General features: G+C 44.1%; 1 protein-coding gene across 4 annotated transcripts in view; it reads left to right on the top strand.

Moving 5' to 3' along the window:
• The window catches only part of LOC135192867 (mothers against decapentaplegic homolog 2-like), a 244,992-nt gene that overhangs the window by 201,067 nt on the left and 24,184 nt on the right, over positions 1-19,741 (top strand). For 3 of the 4 annotated variants that reach the window (XM_064176240.1, XM_064176239.1, XM_064176241.1), the window contains exons 3-8: positions 6,923-7,012; positions 8,105-8,298; positions 8,796-8,930; positions 13,684-13,758; positions 18,370-18,423; positions 19,250-19,462. In XM_064176240.1, coding sequence (XP_064032310.1) covers positions 6,923-7,012; positions 8,105-8,298; positions 8,796-8,930; positions 13,684-13,758; positions 18,370-18,423; positions 19,250-19,462 — 761 coding nt within the window. The remainder of the gene's footprint in view (positions 1-6,922; positions 7,013-8,104; positions 8,299-8,795; positions 8,931-13,683; positions 13,759-18,369; positions 18,424-19,249; positions 19,463-19,741) is intronic. The other variant, XM_064176242.1, reaches the window with a different exon arrangement.

Genomic DNA, 19,741 nt, shown 5'->3' on the forward strand with positions numbered 1-19,741 from the left:
ATGGTGTTCCACTTCATGGCATCCCATGGCAAATCATCCCAGGAAGGATATCTCATAGCCACAGCCAACAGAAGGCGTGTCCACAAGCTAACCCTACCAAGAGGACTTGCTAGATATTTGTCCACTCCACTCTCCTTGGTCAGTGGTCCCAGCTGCTTGGCAGACTTGTCTCCTACCTGCAGGGCGTTAGCACCAATGCCACGGCATCTCACTAGCCAGCTTATGATTGGCTCACCTGATTCCCTTGTGTATTCCTTCCTGACTTCCCTGACCTCTCTGAGTGGATCCTTGAAGCCCTGGATATCATCTTCCTTCTCTTCCTCCTGTTGATCTGGTGGTACTGGGCCTAACACAATCTTCCTCATAGCATTCCTAAACTCATTGGAACCATCCTCTCTCCTGGCAGCTAACCTCACCGCGCTCCTCTCACTTGAGTAGAATCATAGAATCATAGAATCAACCAGGTTGGAAGAGACCTCCAAGATCATCGAGTCCAACCTATCACCCAGCCCTACCCAGTCAACTAGACCATGGCACCGAGTGCCTCATCCAGTCTTTTCTTGAACACCCCCAGGGACGGTGCCTCCGCCACCTCCCTGGGCAGCCCATTCCAATGGGAAATCACTCTCTCTGTGAAGAACTTCTTCCTAACATCCAGCCTATACCTACCTTGGCACAACTTGAGACTGTCCCCCCTTGTTCTATTGCTGGTTGCCTGGGAGAAGAGGCCACCCCCCACCTGGCTACAATGCCCCTTCAGGTAGTTGTAGACAGTAATAAGATCACCCCTGAGCCTCCTCTTCTCCAGGCTAAACAGGCCCAGCTCCCTCAACCTCTCCTCATAGGATTTGTGTTTCAGGCCCCTCACCAGCTTTGTTGCCCTTCTCTGGACATGTTCCAGCACCTCAACATCTCTCTTGAATTGAGGGGCCCAGAACTGGACACAGTACTCAAGGTGTGGCCTGACCAGTGCTGAGTACAGGGGAAGAATAACCTCCCTTGTCCTACTGGCCACACTGTTCCTGATGCAGGCCAAGATGCCATTGGCTCTCTTGGCCACCTGGGCACATTGCTGGCTCATCTTCAGCTTACTATCTATCAGTACCCCCAGGTCCCTTTCCTCCTGGCTGCTCTCCAGCCACTCAGTCCCCAGCCTATAGCGCTGCTTGGGGTTATTGTGGCCGAAGTGCAGAACCCTGCACTTGGCCTTGTTAAATCTCATCCCATTGGCCTCTGCCCACCCATCCAGCCTGTCCAGGTCCCTCTGCAGGGCTCTCCTACCTTCCAACAGATCAACACCTGCTCCTAGCTTGGTGTCATCTGCAAACTTACTGATGATGGACTCAATGCCTTCGTCCAGATCATCAATAAAGATATTGAACAGGACTGGGCCCAGCACTGATCCTTGGGGAACACCACTTGTGACTGGCTGCCAACTTGATGTGGCACCATTCACCACCACTCTCTGAGCTCTGCCATCCAGCCAGTTCTTGATCCAGCACAGAGTGAATCTGTCCAAACCATGAGCTGCCAGCTTGGCTAGGAGCTTCTTGTGGCAGACAGTGTCAAAGGCTTTGCTGAAGTCCAAGTAGACTACATCCACAGCCTTCCCCACATTCACCAGGCGGGTAACCTGATCATAAAAGGAGATCAGGTTGGTGAGGCAGGACCTGCCCTTCCTAAACCCATGCTGGCTGGGCCTGATCCCTTGGCTATCCTGTAGGTGCTTTGTGATGGCACCCAAGATGACCTGTTCCATGACCTTGCCTGGCACTGAGGTCAGGCTCACAGGTCTGTAGTTTTCTGGCTCCTCCTTACGACCCTTCTTGTGTATGGGAATCACATTGGCCAGCTTCCAGTCTTCAGGGACCACTCCAGTGAGCCAGGACTGCTGATAAATGATGGAGAGTGGCTTGGCCAGCTCAGCTGCCAGCTCTCTCAGCACCCTAGGGTGGATCCCATCTGGTCCCATGGACTTGTGAGGATCCAAGTGACTCAGCAGATCCCATACTGCTTCCTCATGGATTAGAGGGGGACTAGACTGGTCCCTGACTCCATCCACCACTTCAGGAGTCCAGCTGTCCTGGAGACAACCTGTCCCACTAGTGAAGATTGAGGCAAAGAAGGTGTTAAGCACCTCTGCCTTTTCCTCATCCTTTGTCACTATGTTCCCCTCTCTATCTAATAAGGACTGGAGGTTGTCCTTGGCCCTTCTCTTGCCATTCATATATTTAAAGAAACACTTTTTATTTTCCTTGGCAGCCGTGGCCAGCCTGAGCTCCAAGTGGGCTTTTGCCTCTCTAATTTTTCCTCTACAAGACCTAGCAACCTCCTTGAACTTCTCCTGGGACACCTCCCCTCTTTTCCAAAGGTGATACACTCTCTTTTTAATCTTTAATTCCTTCAGCAGCTCCCTGCCCATCCAGCCTGGCTGCCTCCCTCGTCGGCTCATCTTCCGGCTCAGTGGCACTGCCTGCTCCTGTGCCTGCAGGAGTTCTTTCTTGAAGTAGGTCCAACCTTCCTGGACCCCTTTGTTTCTAAGGGCTATTTCCCAAGGAACTTTCTGAATTAGTTCCTTAAATAGGCTGAAGTCTGCCCTTCGGAAGTCCAGTGTGGAGGTTCTGTTGATGCCCCTCCTGGTTTCTCCATGGATTGAAAACTCTATAATTTCATGGTCACTGGACCCCAGGCAGCCTCCAACCACCACATCCCCTACCAGCCCCTCTCTATTTGTGAGCAGCAGGTCAAGCAGGGCTGCCCCCCTGGTAGGCTCACGTAACAGCTGGGATAGGAAGTTGTCTTCCACACATTGCAGAAACCTTCTAGACGGCCTCTTCTCTGCAGTGTTTAAGTCCCAGCAGATGTCTGGTAGGTTATAGTCGCCCACCAGAACAAGTATTGTTGTCTCAGCGTATCTACAAGGTCTCGCAGACTAACTATCTCCTCCTCTTCTCATTGCTGATCACCAGAGGTCCCCTCTCTTACATCCTCCTGCAAACCACTCTTTGTCTTAGCTTTTGCCTTAGCAGGTGCCAGAAAGGCCTGAGCAGCAAGAGACTTGGATGTGTCTGCTGGAGGATTTGAATCATTAGGGGTCTGACCTGGAGCTTGTGAGTTCAAATCTGCCTTGCTTTTAACAGGAGGATTTTGGTTCTGGTCTGCTGGCTGGGGGTTCGAATTGGCTGAGCTGGTGTCAGTAGGATTTGGACTGACTGGGCTAGCGTTACCAGCATTAGTGGGATTATTTGCCTGTCCTCCTGGGGTTCCTGCCAAACTCTGTGGATTGTTGTCATTTTTGCTAGGAACATTCTGATTTTGGGTACCTGTCTGTGCTCCTGGGGCTCCTGCCGAACTCTGTCCGGTGTTTTTGTTATCCTTATCATTGTTTATGTTAGTGGCGGGAACATTGGCCGTGTTCCCAGCACTTGGAGAAGGAGGGGCCGAGGCGGGCATGGGGGAAGCCGATAACTGTGTTCCCTTGTTTTGCTGTGAAAGAGACTGTTTCTGAGACACAGAATTTTTCCTAGTTCTTACAGAAGCTGGTTTTGAATTTTTCACAAATAATGCCAAAATTAATATGAATATTAAAATCATGAGGCAAATATTAAAAACTGTGAGTAGCAAAACAGTTTTACATGAGCATGTACCTAAACAAACAGTTGGAATTCCTGTCTTAGGCTGAATAACTCTCATTAGAGCCATATTTAAAGCAGAATTTCCATTGATTGTCATATTATTGACCAGAGCTCCTGTAATATCCTTGGTAATATTCTCAGAGATATTAAAACCAGCATAACCAAGAATCAAATCACCCCAGCTCCAGAACATATCTGAAACCTTAGCTTTAGCCTTATTATAAGCCAGATCAATGAAATAAGCAACAATTTGAGCTTTTATCCAATTAAATGCCAAGAAAACAAAACCAGAGCAGAGCAATGCACCAACCAAATACAATAGCTGCTTGATTAGCGTCATCTTAATTCCCAGAGCTAATTTCCAATCACTCAAATATCTCTAGCCCCACGTTGGGAAAGCCAATAAAAAATGTGATGGTTTGGGCTCTTACCCGCCCCCCCACACTTTGTATTTGCCCCAGCTAACTCAGACGGACCCTGGGAATATAGATGAAGCAATTTATTTACAGCTAGCAGAATTTACAAGCAGCTATTTACAATATATACAGTTATATACAATTATATACAGAAATATACAAAGGATAAACAATACAAAAGCACAACTCCCCTCCCAGAAACCTGAGTCCCCAGGAGGGGCTCTCAAACCACCCCAACACCTCCCCCGGCCGTCTTAAACCTTACCCCAGTTCTCAGGAAGAAGAGAGGTGCGGCCAAGAGGTTAGGGAGCAAGGTTAGTAGGAGCAGGGTTAGTGAGATGTGACCAGGTCTGAAGGCAAAGGCAGAAGAGAAAGACAAAATGGAGAAAATTTACTTCTTCTTCCCAGAGATCTCAGCGAGACTGTGAGAGAAGTTGACATCAATTGTTTTCATTTCACTGCCCATTATCTAGTTCTTTTACCAAAACATTCTAGCTTGCTTCAAACTAGCACAGTTTCTAATTTGTGGCGATAGAGCCTGGCAAGGCATTCCAAGTAAGGCCCATTGTGGTCCCTGTTATTTAGGTAAACTTAGTTTGTTCACCCCTCATCGAAGGGACTGGTTAAACATCCCAAAACTTATAAAATATAGTAGGTCTAGACACTCTCTTCACCACCTTAAGAGTGACTGTAAAGATGATGTAGAACTATGGTCCTTTGCAGCAAAAGTATTTTTCTCATCTTTTGCACCAGGAGTGGCAGCCGCACAGGCCTTAAGGCAGCTAGAGAAACTAGCTTGTTGGTCAACCAAACAGGCTAATGTCACCACCGATATCCTGAATCAGTTATTATATGATCAGAATAGTCTTAGACACGCTTTGCTTCAAAATAGAGCTGCTATTGATTTTCTTCTACTTGCTCAGGGTCATGGCTGTGAGGATTTTGAAGGAATGTGTTGCTTTAAATTGTCAGATCATAGTGAGTCAATTCACAAGAATACTCAAAAAATTGTAAGGGATGATAATCCATTTAACGGATGGTTAAGATCTCTATTTGGAAATCTATCACCTTAGTTGATAGGATAATAAAGGAGGCCCTGAGGATTTTAGGTATATTAGTTTTAATAGTATTAAAAATAGCTTTTGCTTGCATTATGAAAGGAGTTCATGAAGTGATGTCCAAGGCCTTGATTGTGCCAAAAGAAAAAGGGGGAAATTGTTGGGAACTGGCTGAAGGAGAGGGGACACGAGTCCCCAGAAGCTTGTACAATCAAGCCCTTGATGTGAGGTCTGAGTATTGAAGCGCAGTTAAGCCGCAGTAGTGTATGTGAAGAAGCTCAAAGGAATTTGTCATTGAGCCTTCTGATAAGCAACTTCTGTGGGACTGTGTCCAGATTAGGAGGGAAATAGGAGGAACATGCAAATTCCAATCTTTAGATGTACTGAATTGCATGCTGGGTTTGCACTAACTGGGGTCACACTAACCTAGGAGTTGATGCTCTGTAACTTGAAGCCTAATGCTCTCAATAAACCTTGGATTGTCTTGAAGCTAGCTCATATTGAGTCGTCTCTTGACTTTCCCGACCCCACGATCCTGGTTGGGTGGTCTATAACAGGTTCCTACCATAATATCACTCTTGCTGGCCTTACTCCTGATTCTTACCCATAAGGACTCAACCTTATCATCATCTTAGTAGTTTAAATTTCAATTGCAACACTTATTGTTAAAGCCGTGAATTTGGATTCTTTTTTTGTTGCGCTTTTTCAGAGACTTTTAATTTTAGAGTTAATGTAGTAACCAGTCAATCTTCAGGCTTTGTAATTAGGAAGTAGAGATATAAGTTACTTGTGAACCACACTCTCTTAATTTCTTATGTATGAAGTCTAGTTCTGTGTTACATATACTAAATAAACTGTCAATTTTCAGTGGTCACATAGCAAGTCTATGATAGAGCTGAGTTTGATTTATGCTTCTGTAAGTCTGCCACTCTGACAAGTTGATGCTGTTTTCTTGCTTTGCTTAAATCTGCTTCTGTTTTCAATTTGTGCTTATGTTCAAAGGTTGTTTGTTTTTCTTTACTGTTGTGAACTTATCATTGAACTAGTTTAGTAAATATTTAGTTGTCTCTCCTCCTGCTTGATATAGGAATTCAAGTTTTTTAATTTCTTTAGCAATTTTATTTTCGTAGGGGTTTTAGCAATTGAAGTTTAAAATATAGTTAAGTTTTAAAATACTATACTGTAAACTTACTAAACATTCTGTGTTTTGTATGCAATGGTAAGAATATTTAGTTCTTTAATCAAGGAGAGTGCATAAAACATCGAGAAGCATCAACTACAACGTAATTTTCTTCAGAGTCTGGATTTTCTTGGTTTGAGAAAAGCAGCAAATTAGTATGTGCATGGAGAATGAGATCAATGCTTAAGTTGTGGTGTACCTGAAAGATTGTGATTTTTAGCTTCAGAAACATATAACCTATGTTTGAAGTCTTAGGGAAGCTTATATTTAAAAACAAAACCAAAAAACACAACCCAGAAACTACTGTTTAAAATGTTAGCAGCTAGGCTGAGGAAGTTTTGCCTGTTTTAAGGAACATTACAACTGTATTGACTACTTAAAACCAGAGAACTTATTCACCTTTTAAAAACATAATCATTTACCTTGACTCATGTATTCCATTTTGATAGTCTCCTTCATATAGAAAATATAGCATGACATGTAAGTTCAAATACAAATCTAACAATGCTCTCTATCTTCTATATGAAAGGAAATATTCTGTACATTTTTCCATGTTTGCAATCATGGTGTTTTGAATAACCATATTCCATATTCATATCAATTTTTTGGTTTTTGTTTTCAATTTATGCACAGCACTTGCTCTGAAATTTGGGGACTGAGTGCACCAAACACGATAGATCAGTGGGATACAACAGGCCTTTACAGCTTCTCTGAACAAACCAGGTGAATATTCTGCCCTCTCTCACATCACAGAAATCTTGTGGGAGGGATTGGCTTTGGAGTGTCTGTAATGGGATGCTTTAGCTGTAAAATAGACTGAAATGCTTCCTAGACCTCTCATGGTACAGCATTTTAAAATATTTGCTTTCTAGTGTAGAAATACAAGTGTTCTCAGCTGATGTTTTCACCAATGAAATTCTAATTCTGGAATATTCCTTTTTCATGCCAGCACTACTGAAAGAATAGGAGGATTCATTAAATGCAAACTCTAATATGATTTTGTATTTATATTAACAAAGTTGGGAAACTTAATTCTTTAGACCAAATCTTACAAAGTGTTTAAACTACTTTGTATGCCACAAAATTTCAGTTAAATCTTACTAATTGTCTCAGATATGAGCTAGTAAAGAATTGTTTGTAAATTTCTCAGTAGTTAACGATGTGTAAATTCTAAACAGAGACTTTATTTTATCATGTCCCATTATCTGATTTGTGTATTGAGGTTTGTCTCACATCCCATAACAATCATAAACATTGGCATTTGTGTAAGCGTATGCAGTCTATCTTAAAACTAGCAAAACATTTTCAGCTGGTAGCAAGGCAGATGAAGTCAAGAACATTAACTGTACAGCCCTTACAAGATATGCGTTTATGCTTTTTGCATTACAGTTCTACTGCTATCTGTATCACTTGGGCAATTGAGTGCTTATAGGTTTATTTGCAGTCCTGTTGGAATTATTATGTTTAAAGCCATAAAGCATATATGCCATGGCAAATCCTTGAGATTTAGCAGCAGAAGGGACTATTAAGTGTATATTTATTTAGTTTTAACAATCATCCTAAATGCTTGGGTGAAGGTAAAGTAGCTTTTAATGAACTCTGAATTCACTGGCAATAATTTGAGCAGCTCAAAAATAAGCTAAGGCCCTGTTTGATACCATCATTTTTATCACATTTGAAGCCTTTTAATGAAAGTATAAGTGTCATTAGCAGTGTTGGTTCACTGAATTCTGAGAATTCGAAGTACATTGTTGCTTGAGTGATTAAGAGACAGCATGCAGTCTGTAAACACTTTTAAACATCTTTCCCCTATAGATCTCTTGATGGCCGTCTACAGGTATCTCATCGTAAAGGATTGCCACATGTTATTTACTGTCGTTTGTGGCGCTGGCCAGATCTTCACAGTCACCATGAACTTAAAGCAATTGAAAACTGTGAATATGCTTTTAATCTTAAAAAGGATGAAGTATGTATAAACCCTTACCACTACCAGAGAGTGGAGACACCAGGTAGGAAGACTGCTTCTGACTTTTTATCGCACTATCTGTATGCACTCATTCAGCATAATGATTTAAATGAAAAATAGAAAGGTGACGCTTTCTCTAGCCAAAAATACAAGATTCTTAGAAACAAATCTTTTGAGAATGCCATCTCCTGGAAGTTTTTAATAGTAAAGATACTGAAAAACCTTTACAAATGTGTTGAATATGCCTGATAAACATTTTCAGTACCACTAGTAGTTTTCAGCTGACAGAGTCTGGACTAAAAAGGAGAATAGAGATAACTTACTCTTCCTAATGTGGAATAGTCTTACTCAAGAGTGCTTCAGCAATCTGATTCTTCTAGTAACTAGCAGTACAGTTACAGTATTAGCAGTACTGAGAGTCAGAAAATTTCAAAACATAATAAGAAATTGTTAGATGCTTTAGATTTTTGTTTTTCCTTTTAGCTCACAGAAGTGTATATTTTGAGGATCTTACTGATGCATTGGATTTTGCTTTTCCAGTCTTGCCTCCTGTACTAGTGCCACGGCACACTGAAATTCTAATGGAACTTCCACCTCTCGATGACTATACCCATTCCATTCCTGAAAACACTAGCTTTCCAGCAGGAATTGAACCACAGAGCAATTACATACCAGGTATTTTCTTAACTCCCACTGTAAACAATATATTTAACATAGTACTACTGGAACAAAGATGGCAATTTCAAGATGCACAAATAAATTAAATCTAGTTGATTTAATGTATTAACTTCAGTGGAAATATCACAGTATCACAGTATCACAGTATTATCAGGATTGGAAGAGACCTCACAGATCATCAAGTCCAACCCTTTACCACAGAGCTCAAGGCTAGACCATGGCACCAAGTGCCACGTCCAATCTTGCCTTGAACTGCCCCAGGGATGGCGACTCCACCACGTCCCCAGGCAGCCCATTCCAGTGTCCAATGACTCTCTCAGTGAAGAACTTTCTCCTCACCTCGAGCCTAAATCTCCCCTGGCGTAGCTTGAGGCTGTGTCCTCTCGTTCTGGTGCTGGCCACCTGAGAGCAACCTCGTCCTGGCCACAACCACCCCTCAGGTAGTTGTATACAGCAATGAGGTCACCCCTGAGCCTCCTCTTCTCCAGGCTAAACAATCCCAGCTCCCTCAGCCTCTCCTCGTAGGGCTTGTGCTCAAGGCCTCTCACCAGCCTCGTCACCCTTCTCTGGACACGCTCAAGCATCTCGATGTCCCTCCTAAACTGGGGGGCCCAGAACTGAACACAGTACTCAAGGTGTGGTCTAACCAGTGCAGAGTACAGGGGCAGAATGACCTCCCTGCTCCTACTGACCACACCATTCCTGATGCAGGCCAGGATGCCATTGGCTCTCCTGGCCACCTGGGCACACTGCTGACTCATGTTCAGGCAGGTATCAATCAGCACCCCCAGATCCCTCTCTGTTTGGCTGCTCTCCAGCCACTCTGACCCCAGCCTGTATCTCTGCATGGGGTTGTTGTGGCCAAAGTATCACACAGTATCACAGTATCACAGTATCACCAAGGTTGGAAGAGACCTCACAGATCATCAAGTCCAACCCTTTACCACAGTGCCCAAGGCTAGACCATGGCACCAAGTGCCACATCCAACCTTGCCTTGAACTGCCCCAGGGACGACGACTCCACCACCTCCCCAGGCAGCCCATTCCAGTGCCTAATGACTCTCTCAGTGAAGAACTTTCTCCTCACCTCGAGCCGAAATTTCCCCTGGCGCAGCCTGAGGCTGTGTCCTCTTGTTCTGGAGCTGGCCACCTGAGAGAAGAGAGCAACCTCCTCCTGGCCACAACCACCCTTCAGGTAGTTGTAGACAGCAATAAGGTCACCCCTGAGCCTCCTCTTCTCCAGGCTAAACAACCCCAGCTCCCTAAGCCTCTCCTTGTAGGGCTTGTGCTCGAGGTCTCTCACCAGCCTCGTCGCCCCTCTCTGGACACGCTCAAGCATCTCAGTGTCCTTCCTAAACTGGGGGGCCCAGAACTGAACGCAGTACTCGAGGTGTGGTCTGACCAGTGCAGAGTACAGGGGCAGAATGACCTCCCTGCTCCTGCTGACCACACCACTCCTGATGCAGGCCAGGATGCCACTGGCTCTCTTGGCCACCTGGGCACACTGCTGGCTCATGTTCAGGCGGGTATCAATCAGTACCCCCAGATCCCTCTCTGTCTGGCTGCTCTCCAGCCACTCCGACCCCAGCCTGTATCTCTGCATGGGGTTGTTGTGGCCAAAGTGCAGCACCCTGCACTTGGAGCTATTGAATGCCATCCTATTGGACTCTGCCCATCTGTCCAGGCGGTCAAGGTCCCGCTGCAGAGCCCTTCTGCCCTCCAATCCAGTCACATCTGCCCCCAGCTTAGTGTCATCTGCAAACTTGCTGATGACTGACTCCATGCCCTCATCCAGGTCATCTATGAAGATGTTAAAGAGGATGGGGCCCAGCACCGATCCCTGAGGGACACCACTAGTGACTGGCCGCCAGCTGGATGTGGCACCATTCACCACCACTCTCTGGGTTCGGCCCTCCAGCCAGTTCCTAACTCAGCACAGAGTGTTGCCATCCAAGCCGCGGGCTGACAGCTTAGCCAGCAGTTTGCTGTGGGGGACAGTGTCAAAGGCCTTGCTGAAGTCCAGATAGACCACATCCATAGGACTCCCCACATCCACCAAGCGGGTCACCTGATCATAGAAGGAGATCAGGTTAGAAAGGCAGGATCTGCCCTTCCTAAACCCATGCTGGCTGGACCTGAGCTCTTTGCCATCCCTCAGGTGCGCTCTTATCACCCCCAAGATAACCTGCTCCATCAGTTTCCCTGGCGCTGAGGTCAGACTGACGGGTCTATAGTTCCCAGGTTCCTCCATCCGACCCTTCTTGTGGATGGGGACCACGTTGGCCATTTTCCAGTCTCCTGGGACCTCTCCAGTGAACACTGTTGTTTGCAGAACACAATCGTGTGTGAAACCACATTGCTGTGGTTTCACAATAGATTACTTTGTTTCAATAACTTTGAAAGAATTTAAATGGCAACAAAAAAAATTTAATCTCATCTGTTTAATTTGTGCCATATTTGTTGCCACCTAGAGACATCAGATCTTTAAAGAGCAATTTAATATTCTAGAAATCAGTGTTGCCTTCTTATGTATACTTTTTTTTACTTAGTCTGAGAGTTTTTGCAGACAACTTAATGAAAAGCCACCATTTTAAAATCCAGTGCTATGGAAATGAGCCTAAGCAACTAGATAGTTATTTGCAGGAAATACGTTCAAGGTGATTGTGGATATTCACATGATCTTTAAATGTTTATGCAGCTAACCACTGACACGTTTCTGTTGTATTCATATCATGGCATCTTTGGCCTCACTAACTTAATTTCAAATACTTAGGTAGGTTCTGATAAATCTTGTGTGTCTTGACAGCATGCTTCAGAAATCATTTTCTTTAGCAGTAGGCCAGACTGAAAACCATGGTAGGTTTGCACTGTGATACTTTCTCAGTACGTAGTCTACAGAGAGGTTGATTTCACCTACAGCTGGGGAGATGACAATTGTGAAGGTGCAGGATGGCCTTTGAGGTTGTATGTTCCCTTTCAGATTGTGGATGTGCTGAGCTGCATTGTCCAAACTTCTTACAGCAATCAGGCTCTGCGAATAATTTTTAATGTTACACTTGGGTATTTATTTCCAGCTGTGGTGATGCTCAATCTCTGACTCTAAAATAGTGTTAATAGTACTATGTGGAGGAAATCTTCTCTGTTAAGAGAGACTAGATATGGAAAATAATCTGTGCCAAAGACCCTAGATTAGCAACTGGGAAAAGGAGGCATATGTTGAATTGGAAATTATTGAAGTTCAACAAGGACAAGTGTAGAGTCCTGCACCTGGGGAGAAATAATCCTGTGCACCAATACAGGTTAGGGATTGACCTGCTGGAAAGCAGCTCTGCATAGAAGGACCTGGGAGTCCTGGTGGAGAACAAGTTCACCATGTGCCAGCAATGTGCCCTTGTGGCCAAGAAGGGGTGCATTAAGAAGACTGTGAACAGCAGATCAAGGGAGGTTCTCCTCTTCCTCTACTCTGGCCTTATGAGGCCATACTTGGAGTATTGTGCCCAATTCTGGCCTCCCCAGTTCAAGAGAAACAGAGATCTACTGAAGAGAGTCCAATGGAAGGCTACAAAGATGATCAGGTGTCAGGAGTATCTCTCTGACAAGGAGAAGCCGAGAGACTCGGGGCTCTTTATGTAAAAGCTGTTGATCACAACTGCAAAATTGCTATATTTTGCAATGAAAGTGTCTTGTTCTGATGGAAATTAATAATTGGTTATGAATTATGAATAATAATTTCTGTCATTTTTATTATTAATATTTTTTAAAATGGGGAAATTCCCTGAGATTCTTTGGATTTTTGGTCAACAGGAAGAAGTTACACAAAGGGTATTAATAAAACCAGAATTAAACAGTTAAAACAATCAAAACTTGGAAAACAGGAATGCAAAACCAGGAAAAATTCTAACTATGCTTATGGAGTCTTAGCATTAACTACAGCCTATGTACTCGCAATGCTTTGGTCCCTGAGTAATTTTCCTGTACAAAGACGCTTCCAAAACTCATGATAATAATCCCAGGGTAAAATACAAAATATTCCAGGCAGAAGAAAGGAGAGAAGAACTGATTTGCTGCTGCTGCTGAGCTAGGGCAAGATACAAACACATGGCTGCTGTGTTTCCCAGTTAATGAGCCGCAAATGAGGTGCTGTTCTTGGTGGAAGGTCAGTGCAGAAAGGTGTGGTTTCTAAATCACCCCCCATTGAATACATAATTTTGAAAATGAAACTGGCCAATAGGCACTAGCACCATTGTTCTGGCCAACAAATTCAAAGCTTTGTGCCTCCCATGACCACACAGGCACCTTGAGGGGCAGCACAAGACACTTGACATGTGTCTTGAGGGCCCCTAGCCCTCAAGGCTTTGCTGGGACCAAACCCTCTATTGCTCATCTACTCCCGGACCTGCAACAGGAGGAGAGCAAGGGTTAAACTGGCCTGGCTGATTTATGCCCTACCAGGACACTTGTCTTAACTGGAACAAACAAGATTATGTTCATTATATAACATATTTGAGTAATTGACTGGTATACAAGAGATGATACATTTATGTAAACAATAAGGCAGATAATGAGTTTGAAGTCCAACTGGAAAGGAAAAGGGACAGCACAATTAAATTCTAATTCAATGTTCAGGTATCACGAAGCTTGTGAAGACCTGAAGGCAAAACCCCCAAATGCTAAATCTTACTAGTTTATCTAGTTCTTGAATCTATAGGTGGATTTTGTTTGCTTTGATGGGTTTTTGTTTTTTTTACAGAAACACCACCTCCGGGATATATCAGTGAAGATGGAGAAACAAGTGACCAGCAGTTGAACCAAAGCATGGATACAGGTAATTTTTTGTTTTCACTACTTTGAAGACTTGGTGTGGGAGAATTCACCCGCAGCGGGACATGAGCTGTAAATATGAGAGCTTGTGATGGGAGAATACCCTTGAGCTGGAAGCTACAGTGAGCAACCCACGCACACCTGCAGGGGGCTGGACCTGCTGGCCCCTGGGGCGGACACAGCTCCAGGGGACTGAGCCTGCCAGCCCCCTGGGGTGGAAACCACAGGTTGTTTTGGCACAGGGCAACCTATCTGCACCTTGCACGTGGCTCTGGGCCAATCTGTACTGTCCACTTGTGCTGGCCCCAGGCTGACTGTATACACCTCCTCTGAGCACTATATAAGAGGCTTCGCTACCCTAATAAAGCTGTACTGATGCATAGAAGCTGCTGAGTCGAGTCGTCAGTACCCTGATCTCGCCTCTCACCAGCCTCCGGACTCCGACAACTTGGGATTATTAGTTGTGATCCCTCTGCATAACAGCATCAATTCAACCCAAAGGATGATGCCAGTAGTCCTCTGTACAACCTGGTGTTTTCTGTTTAAAATATCACTTTCAGTCTTTTGTGAACAAAGTAATATTTTGCTATGGGAATGCTTTTAAAACGCTTTGTGCCATATTAAGTGTATTTGTTTTGTTGCAAAAGTGTGCAGATCTAATTAAGTCTTCATCAGAAAGCCTGAAAATAGATTTTAATAGCTGACTGGCTTCATCTTACCCCTATCTAACTTTACCTTCTGAAAACAGGTTAATTGAACCTGTTTTCAAAAGTTGGCCTAAATAAGTTACAGAAATGCTGCATTGAGAACTTGTCTCTGAACTCTGAGAACCTTATTGCTTCTGCCATATTTCAAAATAATTCTTGTATGGAAGGCTATATTGAAAGACTACTAGAAACATTAAACATTTGTGACTATATATGAAAGAGTTTCTAGATAATATGGTTGGCCTTAGACTTTAACAAAGCACAGTTAATGTGTTGAATAAGAATCTCCTGCTATGTGCTATCAGACTTGAGTGTGTGTGGTTAGTTAATGTTAGCAATCTTTTCCCGTTAATTGGAATTGACAACACTGTTTATGTAAGAACTGCAATATTTTTCCACTATGAAAATAAATACCTTAATTTTAAAAGCCTGACATCAGCAGTCCCTGTAGCAATGTTCCTGTGCAAAGTGTCTCTGTATTTTGCCTACTTGTGCACAAATTATCACAGAATTACAGAATGTTAGGGACTGGAAGGACCCTCGAAAGATCATCTAGTCAAACCCCTCTGCCAGAGCAGGATCACTTATGCCAAATCACACTAGAACACGTCCAGGTGGGTCTTGAATATCTCCAGAGAGGGAGACTCCACAACCCCCCTGGGCAGACCGTTCCAGTGTTCCATCACCTTCACAGTGAAAAAACTCTTTCTCATGTTTACATGGAACTTCCTATGCCTCAACTTCCACCTGTTGCCCCTTGTCCTGTCACTGGGCATCACCAAGAAGAGCCTGGCTCCATCCTCTTGGCACTCGACCTTTACATATTTATAAACATTAATGAAGTCACCCCTCAGTCTCCTCTTCTCTAAACTAGAGCCCCATCTGCCTCAGTCTCTCCTCGTAAGAGAGATGTTCCACTCCCTTAATCATTCTTGTGGCTCTGTACTGGACTCTTTCAAGTAGTTCCCTGTCCTTCTTGAACTAAGTGGCCCAGAACTGGACACAATAATCCAGATGCGGCCTCACCAGGGCAGAATAGAGGGGGAAGAGAACCTCTCTCGACTAACTACAGCCCTTCGAATACACCTCAGAATGACATCGGCCTTCTTGGCCACAAGAGCACATTGCTGGCTTATGGGCAACCTTCCATCCACCAGGACCCCTAGATCCCTTTCCCCTTCACTGCTCTCCAGCAGGTCAGTTTCCAACCTATACAGATACACGGGGTTATTCTTTCCTAGGTTTAAGACTCTACACTTGGCCTTATTGAACTTCATTAAAGTTCTCCCTGCCCAAGTCTCCAGCCTGTCTAAGTCTCATTGAACAGCAGCACAACCTTACGGTGTGTCAGACGCTCCCCCCAGTTTCATATCATCAGCAGATTTGATGTTGGAGAGTTCATGTTTTTCTGATTTTTTTTTCCTTCCTCTTTCCAGGAAAGAATAATTTCCTCAAATGAGTAAATACAGCTTGTTTTTTCCTAGAGATAAACCCTCTCCTTTGAGAATAGAGGGATAATATCTAGATTACCTCATCCACTTTTCTTAGATTTTTTTTCACGGAATTTGGAAAGAAGTCATAGAATCATAGAATCAACCAGGTTGGAAGAGACCTCCAAGATCATCCAGTCCAACCTATCCCCCAGCCCTATCCAGTCAACTAGACCATGGCACCAAGTGCCTCATCCAGTATTTTCTTGAACACCTCCAGGGATGGTGACTCCACCACCTCCCTGGGCAGCCCATTCCAGTGGCAAATCACTCTCTCTGGCAAGAACTTCCTCCTAACATCCAGCCTATACCTCCCCCAGCACAACTTGAGACTCTGTTCCCTCATTCTGTTGCTAGTTGCCTAGGAGAAGAGACTGACCCCCACCTGGCTACAACCTCCCTTTGGCCTATTATCCCATGGTCTAGTTGATTGGATAGGGCTGGGTGATAGGTTGGACTGGATGATCTTGGAGGTCTCTTCCAACCTGGTTGATTCTATGATTCTATGATTCAGGTAGACAGCAATGAGGTCACTTCTGAGCCTCCTCTTCTCCAGGCTGCACACCCCCAGCTCCCTCAGCCTCTCCTCATAGGGTTTGTGTTACAGGCCCTTCACCAGCCTTGTTGCCCTTCTCTGGACACATTCAGGCACCTCAACATCTCTCTTGAATTGAGGGGCCCAGAACTGGACACAGTATTCAAGGTGTGGCCTGACCAGTGCTGAGTACAGGGGAAGAATAACCTCCCTTGTCCTACTGGCCACACTGTTCCTGATGCAGGCCAGGATGCCATTGGCTCTCTTGGCCACCTGGGCACACTGCTGGCTCATCTTCAGTCTACTATCCACCAGTACCCCCAGGTCCCTTTCTTCCTGGCTGCTCTCCAGCCACTCAGTCCCCAGCCTATAGCGCTGCTTGGGGTTGTTGTGGCCAAAGTGCAGAACTCTGCACTTGGCCTTGTTAAATCTCATCCCATTGGCCTCTGCCCACTCATCCAGCCTGTCTAGATCGCTCTGCAGGACTCTCCTACCTTTCAACAGATCAACACCTGCTCCTAGCTTGGTGTCATCTGCAAACTTACTGATGCTGGACTCAATCTCCTCGTCCAGATCATCAATAAAGATGTTGAACAGGACTGGGCCCAGCACTGATCCTTGGGGAACACCACTAGTGACTGGCTGTCAACTGGATGTGGCACCATTCACCACCACTCTCTGGGCCCGGCCTTCCAGCCAGTTCTTGACCCAGCACAGAGTCAATCTGTCCAAGCCACGAGCTGCCAGTTTTGCCAGGAGCTTCTTGTGGCTGATGGTGTCAAAGGCTTTGCTGAAGTCCAGGTAGACTACATCCACAGCCTTCCCCACATTCACCAGGCAGGTAACCTGATCATAAAAGCAGATCAGCTTGGTGAGACAGGACCTGCCCTTCTTAAAACTGTGTTGGCTGGGCCTGATCCCTTGGCCATCCTGTAGGTGCTTTGTGATGGCACTCAAGATGACCTGTTCCATCACCTTGCCTAGCACTGAGGTCAGGCTGACAGGTCTGTAGTTTTCTGGTTCTTCCTTTCTACCCTTCTTGTGGATGGGATCACATTGGCAGCTTCCAGTCTTTGGGGAGCTCTCCAGTGAGCCAGGACTGTTTGAGAAACGATGGAGAGTGGCTTGGCCAGCTCAGCTGCCAGCTCTCTCATAACCCTAGGATGGATCCCATCCAGTCCCATGGACTTGTGAGGATCCAAGTGGCTCAGCAGGTCCCTTACGTATTCCTCTTGGATTACAGGGGTACTATACTGGTCCCTGACTCCATCTGCCAGTTCAAGAGTCCAGTTGTCCTGAAGACAACCTGTCCCACTATTGAAGATTGAGGCAAAGTATGTGTTAAGCACCTCTGCCTTTTCCTCATCCTTTGTCACTATATTCCCCTCTCTATCTAGTAAGGGCTGGAGCTTGTTCTTGCCCCTTCTCTTGCCATTGATATATTTATAGAAACATTTTTTATTCTCCTTGCCAGCAGTGGCAGCCTAAGTTCTAAATGGGCTTTTGCCTCACTTGTTTTTTTCCTACAAGACCTGGCAACATCCTTGAACTCTTCCTGGGAAACCTCCCCTTTTTTCCAAAGTCATTAATTTCTCACTGGAGAAGCATATAAATAGTTATATTCCAAGTGTGCATGAAGGAATAATATCTTAGTGCACTAAGATGTTAATCTTGTCTTTATGAGGAGAGTTAAGTTCCTAGGAAACTGGAAAATTAAATGTAATCTTAATTGAGAATATGCATGTGACATGCTCAAAACTGTCAGATTTCTGAGGCTTCTTATTCCAGAAAATTTTAATGTAGAACTCTAGCTAGACATTTGTCATACCTATGTGAAATAACAATAATCATTTGCTCTGAAACAATCTGTATTGCTTCAACAGGATCTCCAGCAGAGCTGTCTCCTAGTACACTCTCCCCAGTTAGTCATAGTTTGGGTAAGCTGGAAATACTTTTAGTTGTTTCTGTGTGATTACTTTATATGTAATTACATTAAAAATGAAAATGTACTTTAAAAAATGTAAGAGCTGTATTAGGAGGAAATGATTGGGTTGACTTCTTCATGATAAACATAATAAGGGTAGGTTAATAACTTGTTAATAACTACTCTATTTCTGTAACTGTTGAGCTTCTAGCAAAGAGAAAAAATGATATGATTTTATGTGCAGGAACAACGTCTGTAAAATATATAGTTTAAAGGACATTAGCCTATCCATAGCGCTGCCCAGATTTGCTGTCTCCCTTGTATTTGTGTTCTGCTGCTCTTCTCACGTACTGTTTCACCTGCAACCACAACATTATTATTGATCCTGCAATAGTTGCCCACCTGCTTTGTTCGAGTGCCACTGCTGTGTATATGTATAAATATCTTGGTAAGGTCAAATTACTTTGGGCTTGTTTTTATTTTCCTTTATTTGGTTCATTGTTTGATAGTTTAATCTTTTCTTTAACATTGCCAAAATTATTGTAAGTTATAGTTATAGAAAGACAACACAAACATCTTGATACCCATCATTCACAGTAACATTAGTTTAATCATTTCACGGAGCAAAATGCAAGTACTGAAATATATCAGCTGTGGTCTGATTAGATCACTTCTTTCCCTCCTCCTTCCCATGTGTGGAATATTGAATTCCATTCTGTTTACTGGCATAGGTAAAAGTGACAGCAAGCAAAATACAATTGGAAGAAACAAATAGCAGGGTAGAACAATTTCAGCCTCATGTTTTGTGTTAAACTTATTTTTTTAAAATGTCTTTTTAGACTTGCAACCAGTTACTTACTCGGAGCCTGCATTTTGGTGTTCAATAGCATATTACGAATTGAATCAAAGAGTGGGAGAAACCTTTCATGCATCCCAGCCTTCCCTGACTGTAGATGGCTTTACAGATCCATCAAATTCAGAACGATTTTGTCTAGGTCTGCTCTCCAACGTAAACAGAAATGCTACAGTGGAAATGACAAGGCGACACATAGGTAAAGATCTCTGGTCTTTTAATTGTTTAATTTTATTTTTGCCATTAAATTATATGGAATGATCAGGTAGGATTGGCAGATCACAGGATCACAAAAACAATCAGGTTGGAAAAGACCCTCAGGATCACCAAGACCAACCGATATCCCTGCTCTACAAGATTCACTCTAAACCATATCCCCAAGCGCCACATCCAAACAACTTTTAAACACATCCAGGGTTGGTGACTCAACCACCTCCCTGGGCAGCCCATTCCAATGCCTGACTACTCTTTCTGTGGA

Source organism: Pogoniulus pusillus, chromosome W (assembly GCF_015220805.1).
Source record: "Pogoniulus pusillus isolate bPogPus1 chromosome W, bPogPus1.pri, whole genome shotgun sequence".
NCBI lineage: Eukaryota > Metazoa > Chordata > Aves > Piciformes > Lybiidae > Pogoniulus > Pogoniulus pusillus.